This window comes from Oncorhynchus gorbuscha, linkage group LG19, assembly GCF_021184085.1.
Source record: "Oncorhynchus gorbuscha isolate QuinsamMale2020 ecotype Even-year linkage group LG19, OgorEven_v1.0, whole genome shotgun sequence".
NCBI classification, from domain to species: domain Eukaryota; kingdom Metazoa; phylum Chordata; class Actinopteri; order Salmoniformes; family Salmonidae; genus Oncorhynchus; species Oncorhynchus gorbuscha.
In genome coordinates, this window is record NC_060191.1 from 15,805,383 (window position 1) to 15,822,103 (window position 16,721).

At 46.5% G+C, this 16,721-nt stretch overlaps 1 protein-coding gene across 1 annotated transcript; it reads right to left on the bottom strand.

Annotated features, from left to right (window-relative positions):
* Positions 1 to 385: 385 nt before the first annotated feature.
* LOC124006094 (flotillin-1-like) lies at positions 386 to 16,048 on the bottom strand. Its single transcript, XM_046315866.1, has 12 exons — positions 15,890 to 16,048; positions 15,022 to 15,083; positions 13,244 to 13,319; positions 12,831 to 12,921; positions 12,545 to 12,688; positions 6,927 to 7,046; positions 6,165 to 6,413; positions 5,758 to 5,939; positions 3,659 to 3,704; positions 2,119 to 2,256; positions 779 to 943; positions 386 to 634 (listed from the first exon to the last, which is right to left on the bottom strand). The coding sequence occupies exons 2-12, from the start codon at positions 15,062 to 15,064 to the stop codon at positions 608 to 610; spliced, it is 1,281 nt and encodes a 426-aa protein (XP_046171822.1). The 5' UTR covers positions 15,065 to 15,083; positions 15,890 to 16,048; the 3' UTR covers positions 386 to 607.
* Between the last annotated feature and the right edge of the window lie 673 nt (positions 16,049 to 16,721).

Consider the following 16,721-nt stretch of genomic DNA (forward strand, 5'->3'; position numbering starts at 1 on the left):
GGCCCTAAGGAGACAGACAGGCCCTAAGGAGACAGACAGGCCCTAAGGAGACAGACAGGCCCTAAGGAGACAGACAGGCCCTAAGGAGAAAGACAGGCCCTAAGGAGAAAGACAGACACGCCCTAAGGAGAAAGACAGACACGCCCTAAGGAGAAAGACAGACACGCCCTAAGGAGACAGACACGCCCTAAGGAGACAGACACGCCCTAAGCCTTAGGGCCTAAGGAGACAGGCATGCCCTAAGGAGACAGGCATGCAGACAGGCATGCCCTAAGGAGACAGGCATGCAGACAGACATGCCCTAAGGAGACAGGCATGCAGACAGACATGCCCTAAGGTGACAGGCATGCAGACAGACATGCCCTAAGGTGACAGGCATGCAGACAGACATGCCCTAAGGAGACAGGCATGCAGACAGACATGCCCTAAGGAGACAGGCATGCAGACAGACATGCCCTAAGGAGACAGGCATGCAGACAGACATGCCCTAAGGAGACAGGCATGCAGACAGACAACTACACTAGGTAATAATAATTATAGGCACAAGGAGGCAGTATGGAGTTCCTGGTCTGACAGTGCAGACTGTCTCAATAACTAGGTTCCATTCTCAGCCCATTCGGGTGGACAGCCCAACCTGTGGAAAAAAGGGGAGAGAATGTCAGTGTTCGTCGACAAATATGTACACACAAATACTATTTTCCTCTCTCTTCCTCCACACACACACACACACACACACACACACACACACACACACACACACACACACACACACACACACCTGTGAGATGTTGATTCCAGTGAGTTTCTCCACGGCAGCTGGTAGTCTGGTCATGATGTCCAGAACCTCTCCGGTCAGCTTGGCCGCGCCCACCTCACCCCCGCCGCTGGAAACCATGGTAACCTTCTGGGCCATGGAGAGGGGCCTGCTGATCTCCTCTGCTATCTAGAGGACAGGAGGAGTGATGGCAGCTTCAGGAAGAGAACAGCAGCAGACAGGACTGCAGTAACAGTACACTACATGTCCATCTGTCATCTAATCAATCTGTCATCCATCTATCCTCACATCCACTGAATCTGACCATCCATCCAATCTCTTCATCTCTCCATCCATCCACTTAAACTTTCCATATCTACTGAATCACTTTCCCATCAATCCTTCTCCCCATCCATGCATCCTCCCAGTCTCTAGTAGAACCAGTCCTTCTCCCCATCCATGCATCCTCCCAGTCTCTAGTAGAACCAGTCCTTCTCCCTATCCATGCATCCTCCCAGTCTCTAGTAGAACCAGTCCTTCTCCCTATCCATGCATCCTCCCAGTCTCTAGTAGAACCAGTCCTTCTCCCTATCCACGCATCCTCCCAGTCTCTAGTAGAACCAGTCCTTCTCCCTATCCATGCATCCTCCCAGTCTCTAGTAGAACCAGTCCTTCTCCCTATCCATGCATCCTCCCAGTCTAGTAGAACCAGTCCTTCTCCCTATCCATGCATCCTCCCAGTCTCTAGTAGAACCAGTCCTTCTCCCCATCCATGCATCCTCCCAGTCTCTAGTAGAACCAGTCCTTCTCGCTATCCATGCATCCTCCCAGTCTCTAGTAGAACCAGTCCTTCTCCCTATCCATGCATCCTCCCAGTCTCTAGTAGAACCAGTCCTTCTCCCTATCCATGCATCCTCCCAGTCTCTAGTAGAACCAGTCCTTCTCCCTATCCATGCATCCTCCCAGTCTCTAGTAGAACCAGTCCTTCTCCCTATCCATGCATCCTCCCAGTCTCTAGTAGAACCAGTCCTTCTCCCTATCCATGCATCCTCCCAGTCTCTAGTAGAACCAGTCCTTCTCCCTATCCATGCATCCTCCCAGTCTCTAGTAGAACCAGTCCTTCTCCCTATCCATGCATCCTCCCAGTCTCTAGTAGAACCAGTCCTTCTCCCTATCCATGCATCCTCCCAGTCTCTAGTAGAACCAGTCCTTCTCCCCATCCATGCATCCTCCCAGTCTCTAGTAGAACCAGTCCTTCTCCCTATCCATGCATCCTCCCAGTCTCTAGTAGAACCAGTCCTTCTCCCTATCCATGCATCCTCCCAGTCTCTAGTAGAACCAGTCCTACTCCCAGTGTGACTGACCAGTGGTAGTTTCTCCAGCAGCATGTCCACCATGGCTCCCTCCCCGTACTGTTTAAAGGCCTCAGCCTTCTTAGCCATCTGCTCTGCCTCGGCACGACCTTTAGCCTCCAGAGCAAACGCCTCAGCATCACCCCTCATCTACAGACAGGACAGAGAACACATTAGTTCAAATAAACAAAGGTTGTATATATGAAAGAATAAGTAAGAACACACTCAGTTGCCAGTTTATTAGGTACACCCATCCAGTACCGGGTAGGGTCCAGAACAGCCTGAATTCTTCATGCATAGAAATGTTGCTCAATTGGTTTCAAGGGAACTACTCGTGTGGCAGGAAAACATTCCCCACACCATTACACCACCAGCCTGTACCATTAACACCAGGCTGGATGGGGCCATGGAGTCATGCTGCTGACACCAAATCCTGACTGCCACCAGCATGACGCAACAGGAACCGGGATTCGTCAAGCCCAGGCAATGTTTTTCCACTCAATTGTCGAGTGTTGGTGATCACATGCCCACTGGAGCTGATAGGAGTGGGACCTGGTGTGGTCATCTGCTGCAATAGCCCATCCATGACTGTCGAGTTGTGCCTCTCGAGATGTCGGTCTGCGCAGCCATTTGCCTGTTTGTGGCCCACCTCTTAGCACGATCCATGTTCTCCTCCAACCTCTCATCAACGACCTGTTTTCACCCACAGGACTGCCGTTGACTGGATGTTTTGTGTTTGTCGCACCATTCTCGAGAAACCCCAGAGACTCTGGAAACCCCAGCTGTTTGAGGTACTGGAACCGGCACGCCTGGCACCGACGATCACGCCACGCTCAAAGTTGCTTAGGTCACTCGTTTTGCCCATTCTAACGTTCAATGTAACAGAAACTGGATGCCAGTCTGTCCGCTTTATATAGCAGGCCACGTGACTCACTGTCTATTGGTGCGAACCATTTTCATGAACACGGTGGTGTACATAATAAACTTTTGAACCACGTTGTTTTATGAAACAAATATACAAATGGATGGTTTAATAAGGATGTGTATCATATATGAAACAGGAAGAGAGAGAACAAAAGTAAGGTTATATTAAGGGAAGTGAGCGATGTCTCCGAAGGAGGAGACAGGGAATTTAGAATAGAGATGGGAAGAGGAACAGAGAACACTATGGAGAGATGGAGAGAGGGGAGGCAGGGGGAGATGGAGAGAGGGGAGGCAGGGGGAGATGGAGAGAGGGGAGGCAGGGGAGATGGAGAGAGGGAGGCAGGGGGAGATGGAGAGGGGAAGGCAGGGGAGATGGAAGGCAGGGGGAGATGGAAGGCAGGGGGAGATGGAAGGCAGGGGGAGATGGAGAGAGGGGAGGCGGAGAGAGGGGAGGCAGGGGGAGATGGAGAGAGCAAGTGGATTAAAGGGTGGAAGGGACAGGCTGTCGGGGGAGCTAAGACAGGAGGCATATCAGACAGCTATTGTACTGGGGGTGAAGAGACAACAGGAGTGACAGGAGAGTGGAGGGACATGATAGAGAAGAGAAGGGAGGCGCTACTGAACTCACTCTGATGGACTCTGCCTCTGCCTCAGCCTCCATGATGAGCTGTGCACTGTGAAAGAGAGAGACAGTTTGAGTTGAGCTGAACAAATGTTGGACCTTTAACAGGACTCACTGTCTACTGACAACTACGGAACAGAACATACCCACAGTTCTGACATACCCCCATCATTCCCCTTTTATGGTGACAATAAGGCCTTTATTTGCTGTTTACTTTAAAGGTATTGTAATTAGACATTTAAAGTGTCTCAAAGGAATAGCAATGGTGAACTTGATCAAATGTCCCGGAGGGGGTGTTATCTGCCCGTTTCTGAAAGACAGAAACAAAATGTCCCGGAGGGGGTGTATCTGCCCGTTTCTGAAAGACAGAAACAAAATGTCCCGTAGGGGGTGTATCTGCCCGTTTCTGAAAGACAGAAACAAAATGTCCCGGAGGGGGTGTATCTGCCCGTTTCTGAAAGACAGAAACAAAATGTCCCGGAGGGGGTGTATCTGCCCGTTTCTGAAAGACAGAAACAAAATGTCCCGGAGGGGGTGTATTTGCCCGTTTCTGAAAGACAGAAACAAAATGTCCCGGAGGGGGTGTATCTGCCCGTTTCTGAAAGACAGAAACAAAATGTCCCGTAGGGGGTGTATCTGCCCGTTTCTGAAAGACAGAAACAAAATGTCCCGGAGGGGGTGTTATCTGCCCGTTTCTGAAAGACAGAAACAAAATGTCCCGGAGGGGGTGTTATCTGCCCGTTTCTGAAAGACAGAAACAAAATGTCCCGGAGGGGGTGTATTTGCCCATTTCTGAAAGACAGAAACAAAATGTCCCGGAGGGGGTGTATTTGCCCGTTTCTGAAAGACAGAAACAAAATGTCCCGGAGGGGGTGTATTTGCCCGTTTCTGAAAGACAGAAACAAAATGTCCCGGAGGGGGTGTATTTGCCCGTTTCTGAAAGACAGAAACAAAATGTCCCGGAGGGGGTGTATTTGCCCGTTTCTGAAAGACAGAAACAAAATGTCCCGGAGGGGGTGTATTTGCCCATTTCTGAAAGACAGAAACAAAATGTCCCGGAGGGGGTGTTATCTGCCCATTTCTGAAAGACAGAAACAAAATGTCCCGGAGGGGGTGTATCTGCCCGTTTCTGAAAGACAGAAACAAAATGTCCCGGAGGGGGTGTATCTGCCCGTTTCTGAAAGACAGAAACAAAATGTCCCGGAGGGGGTGTATCTGCCCGTTTCTGAAAGACAGAAACAAAATGTCCCGGAGGGGGTGTATTTGCCCATTTCTGAAAGACAGAAACAAAATGTCCCGGAGGGGGTGTATTTGCCCATTTCTGAAAGACAGAAACAAAATGTCCCGGAGGGGGTGTATTTGCCCGTTTCTGAAAGACAGAAACAAAATGTCCCGTAGGGGGTGTATCTGCCCGTTTCTGAAAGACAGAAACAAAATGTCCCGGAGGGGGTGTATCTGCCCATTTCTGAAAGACAGAAACAATTGCAAATGGTTGTGGACCTGTAAATAGATTGTTTGCAATAATGTTTTGCAGTCACTTTTTCCCCAAACATAAATATGCTGCACTGCCCACGAATTCTGAAACATGGTGTTCCTGGAAAAAAAGGACAACTACAGTTTGGTTACTAACAGCTGTAGCCTACACACTTCAATGTAAAGCATCAACCACAGACTCTCATATCAACTGTCTGTTATAAACTGCGCTCCCTGTTGGATGCATAGCTAGCTAGAGCCATTTTTAAATGATTATAATAGCCTATCTAATAGGTTCAATTAAATGAGAGATGCGCATGGTCATTTGTTCTATGGCTACTTCAGAAATATGAATATGGCCAGAAAATATGAGGAATTTATTCTGCAATGATCATTATTTTAGAACGCAAAAAATAACGGCGAATGATTACATCTTGTTATTATATTTAGCTACTTGTTTTTGGCTATGAATAAGAGTGACCTCATGAATTCTTCATTTGCACAATGTTATTTTAGCCTTTCAGCAATGCAACACTAGAAACGTTGTGTACACATGGTCCAAGTTTAGTTTTTATAACGGACAACTTTCACATGAAAACTGTCTCAATGAGGCCCTGGGTAATGTAACATACCGTTCTGCCTCAGCCAGTCTCTCCAGACGGTATCTCTCTGCCTCAGCAGGCTTCTTCACCGTGGCCTCCAGCTCCATCTCCTTACGGGTGATCTCCTGCTCCTGCAGCATGATCTGCTGAGATCTCTCCACCACCTTCACCTGCATCGTCTCCTCCTCAATCCGCTGCTTTGTCTTCGCCACCTACATAACCCCAATAACACAACGGATTTACAAAACAACACTCAGACACTTCACATCAAAAGTGATGGCAGTGGAGGGAATTTGAGGATCATGCACATGTCTCAAGTTAGTGTGTAAATAAACGGGAATATGTTCCGTTATTAGAACACGACACACTGCCTCGGCTGTGTTGAGCGTCTGAATGAGAGGATCATTGCACGGCCCAGAAGTTTGGTGGTAGGATACCTGCAGCTGATAGGCCATCTCAGACTCCGCCTTCTTGGTGTTGACCTCATAGTCGTAGGAGGCCTTCTTCAGCTCGTAGTCTCTCTGGGCTTTGGCCATCTCGATCTCATTCAGATACTGGGCCGACACCTTCTCCTGCATGGCCTGGGCCTCACGGATCACCGCGTCTCGTTTGTACTGAGCCTCTCCGATCCTGGCATCCTTCTGCACCTGAGCTGTCCTAGCTTTACCCAGGGAGGTGAGGTAGTCCTGACAGAGACAGTGTCATTATTATTATTAGAAACATGGTAGTTTGGGTCCAGCATGCTGATTGGCTGAAACAGCATTTCAGCTGTGCATGTATCAGGCAATATACCACAAAAATACTTAGTGTTCTATTTATGTTCAGAACCAATTTATAATAGCAATAAGGCACCTCAGGGGTTTGTGTAATGTGGCCAATATACCACGGCTAAGGGCTGTGTCCAGGCAGTCCGCTTCGCATCGTGTCAAAGAACAACCCTTTGTCATGATATATTGGCCATATACCACACCCCTTTGAGACTTATTGCTATTATAAACTGGTTATGAACATAAACAGAACAGTAAACAAGTATTTTTGTGCAGCAATTTGTCTTGCATTCTCGAACACTGACTTTCAAAAAGGCATTTGCATTTTTACCAAATCTGTGCTAATATCTCAATTTCAGACGGTTTTCTGTAGTAATCCTTGTGTGACCTTCATACCGTAACGTCGCTGTATATTTGTCAGAGAGAACAAACCTGGTCGTCGTGAACGTCTTTGAGCGTGTAGCTGACCACGCCGATGCCCATGTTGACCAGGTCAGAGGAGGCCACCTTGAACACCTGTTCAGAAAACTTCTTACGGTCCTGGTAGATCTCCTACAGGGGAAGGATAATATAATAATACCATTTAGCAGACACTTTTATACATGTTCGTATTGGTGGCCCAAACTGCGATCTAACCCATGAACCCTGGCGTTGCAAGCGCCATGCTCTACTAACTGGGCCAAAGGATAAGTGGGTTGTTTACGTGCTGCTGTGCAGTTTGTTGCTAACGTTTCTTTGCTACCTGCCAACGTTACGGTTTTTATCACCCCCCCCCCCCCCCCCCCCCACAACTTTTTTCATTCACCTTTTTCACCCCGGATGCTTTCTGGACATGGTTCTACACGACCTCCACCAGCCGAAGCTAAGTGGTAACATTAACATGATGCTTTCTGGACATGATTCTACACGACCTCCACCAGCCGAAGCTAAGTGGTAACATTAACATGATGCTTTCTGGACATGATTCTACACGACCTCCACCAGCCGAAGCTAAGTGGTAACATTAACATGATGCTTTCTGGACATGATTCTACACGACCTCCACCAGCCGAAGCTAAGTGGTAACATTAACATGATGCTTTCTGGACATGGTTCTACACGACCTCCACCAGCCGAAGCTAAGTGGTAACATTAACATGATGCTTTCTGGACATGATTCTACACGACCTCCACCAGCCGAAGCTAAGTGGTAACATTAACATGATGCTTTCTGGACATGATTCTACACGACCTCCACCAGCCGAAGCTAAGTGGTAAAATTAACATGATGCTTTCTGGACATGATTCTACACGACCTCCACCAGCCGAAGCTAAGTGGTAACATTAACATGATGCTTTCTGGACATGGTTCTACACGACCTCCACCAGCCGAAGCTAAGTGGTAAAATTAACATGATGCTTTCTGGACATGATTCTACACGACCTCCACCAGCCGAAGCTAAGTGGTAAAATTAACATGATGCTTTCTGGACATGGTTCTACACGACCTCCACCAGCCGAAGCTAAGTGGTAAAATTAACATGATGCTTTCTGGACATGGTTCTACACGACCTCCACCAGCCGAAGCTAAGTGGTAACATTAACATGATGCTTTCTGGACATGATTCTACACGACCTCCACCAGCCGAAGCTAAGTGGTAAAATTAACATGATGCTTTCTGGACATGGTTCTGATGCTTTCTGGACATGACCTCCACCAGCCGAAGCTAAGTGGTAACGTTAACATGATGCTTTCTGGACATGATTCTACACGACCTCCACCAGCCGAAGCTAAGTGGTAAAATTAACATGATGCTTTCTGGACATGGTTCTACACGACCTCCACCAGCCGAAGCTAAGTGGTAACGTTAACATGATGCTTTCTGGACATGATTCTACACGACCTCCACCAGCCGAAGCTAAGTGGTAACATTAACATGATGCTTTCTGGACATGGTTCTACACGACCTCCACCAGCCGAAGCTAAGAAGTAACATTAAACCTAATTGCAGTCACTGTACTCATAATATACAGGATAACGATCGCCTTACGGCGAGGATAGCTGTGCTGCAAGCCCAGCTTCAGACGCAATCGTTAAGCAAGGGTCATTTAAATGTAGGAAAGGATGAAACCGTGTCTGTGCCACCAGTAAGTACAGATAGTAGTATAAATCCCCTCGCACAGTCCCTGCAGCCGGACAACTTTCTCATGGCTTCTGGAGGGAAATGCTGTAGGAATGCTCAACCGGTGTTGCTCATTCAGCCGACAGAAACTTTCAACCGGCTCTCCCCATTAAGCAACGAGTCGGTCCGAGTCTTCTCTCCACCCGTTACGGGGTCTGAGACGCCGAAGCCTCCCACCATTAGCTCTGACAAATTGAACACCCTAGTCATTGGCGACTCCATTACCTGCAGTATTAGACTTAAAACTAATCATCCAGCGATCATACACTGTTTACCAGGGGGCAGGGCTACCGACGTTAAGGCTAATCTGAAAATGGTGCTGGCTAAAGCTAAAACTGGCGAGTGTAGAGAGTATAGGAATATTGTTATCCACGTCGGCACCAATGATGTTAGGATGAAACAGTCAGAGGTCACCAAGCACTCTCACACAACTCAATCGCTGGTTGAAAACTGTTTTCTGCCACTCCCAAAAGATAGAATTTGTAGATAATTGGCCATCTTTCTGGGACTCACCCACAAACAGGACCAAGCCTGACCTGCTGAGGAGTGACAGACTCCATCCTAGCTGGAGGGGTGCTCTCATCTTATCTATGAACATAGACAGGGCTCTAACTCCTCTAGCTCCACAATGAGAGAGGGTGCAGGCCAGGCAGCAGGCTATTAGCCAGCCTGCCAGCTTAGTGGAGTCGGCCACTAGCACAGTCAGTGTAGTCAGCTCAGCTAACCTCATTGAGACCATGTCTGTGCCTCGATCTTGGTTGGGCAAAACTAAACATGGTGGTGTTTGCCTTAGCAATCTCACTGGAATAAATACCTCCTCCATTCCTGCCATTATTGAAAGAGATTGTGATTTCTCACATCTCAAAATAGGGCTACTTAATGTTTGATCCCTCACTTCAAAGGCAGTTATAGTCAATGAACTAATCACCGATCATAATCTTGATGTGATTAGCCTGACTGAAACATGGCTTAAGCCTGATGAATTTACTGTGTCAAATGAGACCTCTCCTCCTGGTTACACTAGTGACCATATCCCCAGCGCATCGGCGCAAAGGTGGAGGTGTTGCTAACATTTATGATAGCAAATTTCAATTTACAACAACAAAAAAAGACTGCGTTTTCATCTTCTAGTCGTGAAATCTATGCAGCCTACTCAATCACTTTTTATAGCTACTGTTTACAGGCCTCCTGGGCCATATACAGCGCTCCTCACCGAGTTCCCTGAATTCCTATCAGACCTTGTAGTCATGGCAGATAATATTCACATTTTTGGTGACTTGAATACTAACATGGAAAAGTCCACAGACCCACTCCAAAAGGCTTTCGGAGCCATCATTGACTCAGTGGGTTTTGTCCAACATGTCTACTCACTGCCACAGTCATACTGCCACAGTCATACTCTGGACCTAGTTTTGTCCCGTGGAATACATATTGTGAATCTTAATGTTTTTCCTCATAATCATGGACTATCGGACCACCATTTTATTACATTTGCAACAAATAATCTGCTCAGACCCCAACCAAGGATCATCAAAAGCCATGCTATAGTCTAAATGTAACTAAATGTAACCTTGCGTAACACCCTCGATGCAATCGCACCCCTAAAAACAAACTAAATGTGCCATGAGAAACTAGCTCCCTGATATACAGAAAGTACCCGAGCCCTGAAGCAAGCTTCCAGAAAATTGGAACGGAAATGGCGCCACACCAAACTGGAAGTCTTTCGACTGGCTTGGAAAGACAGTACCGTGCAGTATCGAAGAGCCCTCACTGCTGCTCGATCATCCTATTCTTCCAACTTCATTGAGGAAAATAAGAACAATCCAACATTTATTTTTGATACTGTCGCAAAGCTAACTAAAAAGCAGCATTCCCCAAGAGAGGATGGCTTTCACTTCAGCAGTAATAAATGCATTAACTTCTTTGACGAAAAGATCATGATACATTAGAAAGCAAATTACGGACTCCTCTTTAAATCTGCGTATTTCTCCAAAGCTCAGTTGTTCTGAGTCTGCACAACTCTGCCAGGACCTAGGATCAAGGGAGACATGCAAGTTCTTTAAATACTATATCTCAACACATTGATAAAAATAGACTTGGCCTCTAAACCTTCAAGCTGCATACTGGACCCTATTCAAATCAAATGTATTTATATAGCCCTTCGTACATCAGCTGATATCTCAAAGTGCTGTACAGAAACCCAGCCTAAAAACCCCAAACAGCAAGCAATGCAGGTGTAGAAGCACGGTGGCTAGGAAAAACTCCCTAGAAAGGCCAAAACCTAGGAAGAAACCTAGAGAGGAACCAGGCTATGTGGGGTTTTACTGCTAACCTACAAAGCATTGCATAGGCTTGCTCCTACCTACATTTCCGATTTGGTCCTGCTTTACATACCTACATGTACGCTACGGTCACAAGACGCAGGCCTCCTTACTGTACCTGGAATTTCTAAGCAAACAGCTGGAGGCAGGGCGTTCTCCTATAAAGCTCAATTTTTATGGAATGGTCTGCCTATCCATGTGAGAGACACAGACTCGGTCTCGACCTTTAAGTCTTTATTGAAGACTCAGCTCTTCAGTAGGAACTATGACTAAGTGTAGCCTGGCCCAGGGGTGTGAAGGTGAACGGAAAGGCACTGGAGCGACGAACCTCCCTTGCCTGGCCAGTTCCCCTCACTCCATTGGGATTCTCTGCCTCTAACCCTATTAAGGGGGCTGAGTCACTGGCTTACTGGTGCTCTTCCATGCCGTCCCTTGAGTGGGTTGAGTCACTGACATGACCTTCCTGTTCGGGTTGGCGCCCCCCTCAGGTTTGTTGAGATCTCTGTTTGGCCCTGTCCAACGATACCCCCGGACAGGAACAGTGTCTCCCGACCCCTCCTGTCTCAGCCTCCAGTATTTATGCTGCAATAGTTTGTGTCTAGGGTCTCTCTCTCTCCCCTAGGATCATGTTTCAGGACTACCTGGCCTGATGGCTCCTTGCTTTCCCCAGTCCACCTGGTCAAGCTGCTGCTCCAAATTCAACTGTTCTGCCTGTGGCTATGGAATCCTGCTACCTTGTACCGGACCTGCTGTTTTGGACCCCCTCTCCACCGCACCTCATCTCTAACTCTGAATGATCGGCTATGAAAAGCCAACTGACATTTATTCCTGAGGTGCTGACCTGTTGCACCCTCTACAACCACTGTGATTATTATTATCTGACCCTGCTGGTCCTCTATGAACATTTGAACATCTCCACCCGGCACAGCCAGAAGAGGACTGGCCCCCCTCAGAGCCTGGTTCCTCTCTAGGTTTCTTCCTAGGTTCTGGCCTTTCTAGGGAGTTTTTCCTAGCCACCGTGCTTCTACATCAACATTGCTTGCCGTTTGAGGTTTTAGGGTGAGTTTCTATACAGCACTTTGTGACATCAGCTGATGTAAAAAGGGCTTTATAAATACATTTGATTGATTGATTGATAAGGGTCTACAAACCATAACGAGTGTACCCATGAGTGTTCCTGTCAAATTGGCCTGGTCTGATAGGCTTTGTCCCTTCTAGTATTTCTGTATCTATGTGGGGAGGAGGTGACACCAGTTGCACACAGAGGAGATCAGCCAAAGCTACACAGGAAGTAAATGACAGACCAGGGGAATGAAAGGAAACACGTTACTATTACTTATGTTATAATAACTATAATCCATTAATGCTCTAAGTTGCCAGGCAGGTTTGCTAGCCTTTTGGTAAGTTATGAGAAAAGTCAACGATGAGAAAAACAAGCTATGGCTTGTAGGTTGAAGTCAGCGAGACATTGAGCAATTCAAAAGACCAAGGCACTCCTTATGGAAGTGAAAAGGGCACCAGAGGCAACACATGCCCTTTATCAGGACATGGTGCGTGTGTAGCCTACCTCAACAGTCAGATGGGCGATGATGGCCCTCTGGTGCCCCTCCAGTGTTTCCAGGGCGATGTTGGAGACCTCAGCCTCAGACTTCCCCATGAACATCTGACAGGCCGTGGCCAGCATCTCCTTGTTCTGACCCTGGATCTTCACCTGCCAGAGGTCAGGGGTTAGAGGTCAAAGATCACATAGGACAAATGGGGATTCCATGTGAGGTCAAATGTACCTATCCAATCAGAATACATGGCTACTTTCGCATGTACACTGGGTAGGGTGTTGACTTCTAAGTCCATACTTGGGCGATGCCAGTGACAGAGATGGGTACTCCATGACGGGTGTACACCTTATCACTCTTCACATTCAGAGTCAGGGTGTTCAGAGTGATCCTAACAGACAGACAGAAGTGGTTCAAAGAGGGAAAGTACAGTGAGAATAGAGAAGGGGATTGTGAGAGGGATGGAGAAGAAAGTGAGTCAGACAGAGAGAGTAACCACGACTACAGGTGGAGGCTACAAATGACAGATAGATTGTGTTGCATTATAAGCTTAAAATAGTAGCCTGGTATTCATATAGGCTCATTTAACCACTAACGTTACAGTAACAGTAGAGAATACACAGGGACTATGGGGACTTTTTCTCTATACATTAATAGAATCCCTGAATGAAACCTGGATAACTGAAAGAAGAAGGGGAGGGAGAGATAGCCACCTCTGGATCTGTTGAATACAGGGGAGGACAAACACTCTTCCTCCAGCGATCATTAGTGGAGGGGAACGACCAAAGCCTGGAGGAGAAGTTAAGAAGAGAGAGCAAATCAGACTGACAGAGAAAAGGGAAAACAATTGCCTTAGTATATACTAAAAAGGAGTGGGTTATTTGAAAATATGAGAGATGAGTTTACATTAGGCTATACTCTCGGTCAACACAGTAGTGCACACAATTAAGATGTCATGTACACACTGAGTCTATGACATATATTAATTTGCCTACATATAGGACTATAATGCAACACCACATTCCATACAATACAATGTAAGTGAGGAGCTAGCCTACTGACAGCTGGTATTGTTGCTGTCTCTGCCTGTCCGGTTCCCCTCTTTCCACTGGGATTCTCTGCCTCTAACCCTATTACAGGGGCTGAGTCACTGGCTTACTGGGGCTCTTTCATACAGTCCCTAGGAGGGGTGCGTCACTTGAGTGGATTGAGTCACTGATGTGATCTTCCTGTCTGGGTTGGCGTCCCCCCTTGGGTTGTGCCGTGGCGGAGATCTTTGTGGGCTATACTCGGCCTTGTCTCAGGATGGTAAGTTGGTGGTTGCAGATATCCCTCTAGTGGTTTGGGGGCTGTACTTTGGCAAAGTGGGTGGGGTTATATCCTTCCTGTTTGGCCCCGTCCAGGGGTGTCCTCGGATGGGGCCACAGTGTCTCCTGACCCCTCCTGTCTCAGCCTCCAGTATTTATGCTGCAGTAGTTTATGTGTCGGGGGGCTAGGGTCAGTTTGTTATATCTGGAGTACTTCTCCTGTCCTATTCGGTGTCCCGTGTGAATTTAAGTGCACTCTCTCTAATTCTTTCTTTCTCTCAGAGGACCTGAGCCCTAGGACCATGCCTCAGGACTACCTGACACGATGACTCCTTGCTGTCCCCAGTTCACCTGGCCGTGCTACTGCTCCAGTTTCAACTGTTCTGCCTTATTATTTTTTGACCATGCTGGTCATTTATGAACATTTGAACATCTTGGCCACGTTCTGTTATAATCTCCACCCGGCACAGCCAGAAGAGGACTGGCCACCCCACATAGCCTGGTTCCTCTCTAGGTTTCTTCCTAGGTTTTGGCCTTTCACGGGAGTTTTTCCTAGCCACCATGCTTCTACACCTGCATTGCTTGCTATCTGGGGTTTTAGGCTGGGTTTCTGTACAGCACTTTGAGATATCAGCTGATGTACGAAGGGCTTTATAAATACATTTGATTTTGATTTTATAAAAAGTTAAGAAAGTTTGAGCTGAACCCGATTAGATTCCTGTCCTGGTTTACTACACACTGTGACATCCGGGGTACGTTCAGCAGGACACAATGTTTTGTAACATTCAGATAGAAATATGTAATATAGAACAAACATGCCTCTCCGACACATAGATCAAGGAATCACGTTGGCTCTATTAATTACTTTTCGATCAGCAAAGTTTGACAACTGAAAGTGGCCCAGAGTTGCTAAATGGTATCACATGACACTTGATGATAGGCTAAAGTGAGTCACATGTCACTTGGCCCAGCATTATGTTTACAGTTACTTGTACTGTAAACAATCACATACAGTAAACATAGGCCTATTACAGTTTCAAGAAGAGTCATAACAATATTGGACCATGTAGGGTGATGGGGGTAAGGTTGGGTAGATTACCCAACCTGTTTTTTTTGGAGGGTTCTGTATAGTGCAATATAAGATTATGTTACTAAATATTAACACATAAAACAAAGAATCTTACCAGACACCACCATGGCTTCATTGGGTCCACATGTGTAGAACATCTTGATTTGGACCTAAGAGCTGTTTTGGTTAAGATTGTCAAAGTCATTAGACAGTTTCCACTTGGTTGGCTTAATCTTTCAAGAATCCCTGGGATAGTAACGTTACTAGTCTTTTGCTGCTCGTCCCAATTCCAAATAGTTACTTTTGTGGTTAGTACTTGTGCTGAGAAAAAGTAGGGCAATCAACTTGTGAAAAAGTGACAGACAGTCTGGGTGGGTGTACAACAGACTACAGTTTAGAGAGAACGTGATTTGGCAGAATGGGACAGAGGCGCTCCATCTCATCTGGGATCTAAGCAGATTGATGAGAGGTTAAATTAGCCATGTGGATCCTCCAACAGTGTCGTTCGTGAATCCATGGTTTATGCCGGAAGTTACATTATAATACTTACCGTTACCGTCTGCCAATATGTTACAGCTAGCTACATAGTTACCACAGCGAGAGTTTCTCTACGGTCTCTGGTTACCATAACCAACTAGTTACGTCAACAATGTGAATGTTAAATACAGCAGATAGCTAACGTTAGTTAGTGCATTTACTATAGCCGTGTGCTGTCACCCATGCTGACCCACCCTATGCTGTCTCACGGCTTCACATCACTCCCCATGAACCACAGCAAATATTATATTTATCTCTTCACAGCTAATTCTGACCACACTGTCAAGTACGTAGCTAGCTAACTTGCTACTCTATGCCCCCGTCTCAACCAAATTAGCTAGTTTAAAATTGCTGGCTGAAAATCCAACGTTTACCTTACGCTAGCTAGATCCATAACAACCACAAACAAGAAACAAATACTTGTTATTTTGCCTACTGTAACTTACCAATCGATTCTCCCTAAATATATGTTTCCCTAAATCGTCGTGTACACTCCAGATGGTTTCAATATACTCCGATTTGCGTGACTTGACGACTGGCTCAAATACTGGAATTGCAACAAAATGTTACTTAACGTGACTTAATGGTTAGCAAATGCTGACCACGCCCCCTTCGGAGTATAGTGGAAATAACGCCCTCTGGTGGTCAAAATGCAGACATTCTTTACCTAGAGAAATGTTAAGGGCGCGGGGGGCAACATAGGGGGAGGGTTGTCTACCTTTTTGCTTTGAGGAGGGTTGTGTTTTTTTTTATTGGGCACAGGGGAGGGTAGTGCATTTTCCCCATGGTTTACATTCGCTCTTTTGCATTATTTATTCCATCCTTGCCACATTTCCTCATCTGCTTGCATTCACCTCCCCTGTCAAGGTGTTTTGGTACTTCCCTTTTCCACTGCGCTTTTCGACATGCTAACTTTTACTACCACAGGTCAATGTAGTCTACCAGTCTGTCTATCCTGTCCTCTATCCACCATTCATAGTGACAATACTGGAAAGTGAATCGTTTGTCAAGATCTGCAATAGGCTAACTAGCAATCATACCACACATAAAAGCATCCAAAGCCTGATCAATTTTCAATATGAACCCACAATAAAAAATATGAATAGCTAATAGGCAGGGGAGAGGCGAGGTGTATCATTGTGCATGAAATAAGTATTTGCATCCACCCCCTTATTTTATTCTTATTTATTTTTTTTTTTTGCACCGACTCTTTTGCACAGGATCAATATACACACACTGGACTCTAACCACACACCCACACATGCTACACTGACACTC

What these genes read in the sequence shown, in the direction of transcription:
- LOC124006094 (XM_046315866.1), bottom strand. Translation starts at nt 15,064, where the DNA reads ATGTTCTACACATGTGGACCCAATGAAGCCATGGTGGTGTCTG. An exon ending in AGATGGCCTATCAGCTGCAG is followed by an intron (nt 5,940 to 6,164) that starts GTATCCTACCAC and finishes GGGGTTATGTAG; the next exon opens with GTGGCGAAGACAAAGCAGCG. An exon ending in TGCTGGAGAAACTACCACTG is followed by an intron (nt 944 to 2,118) that starts GTCAGTCACACT and finishes CCTGTCCTCTAG; the next exon opens with ATAGCAGAGGAGATCAGCAG.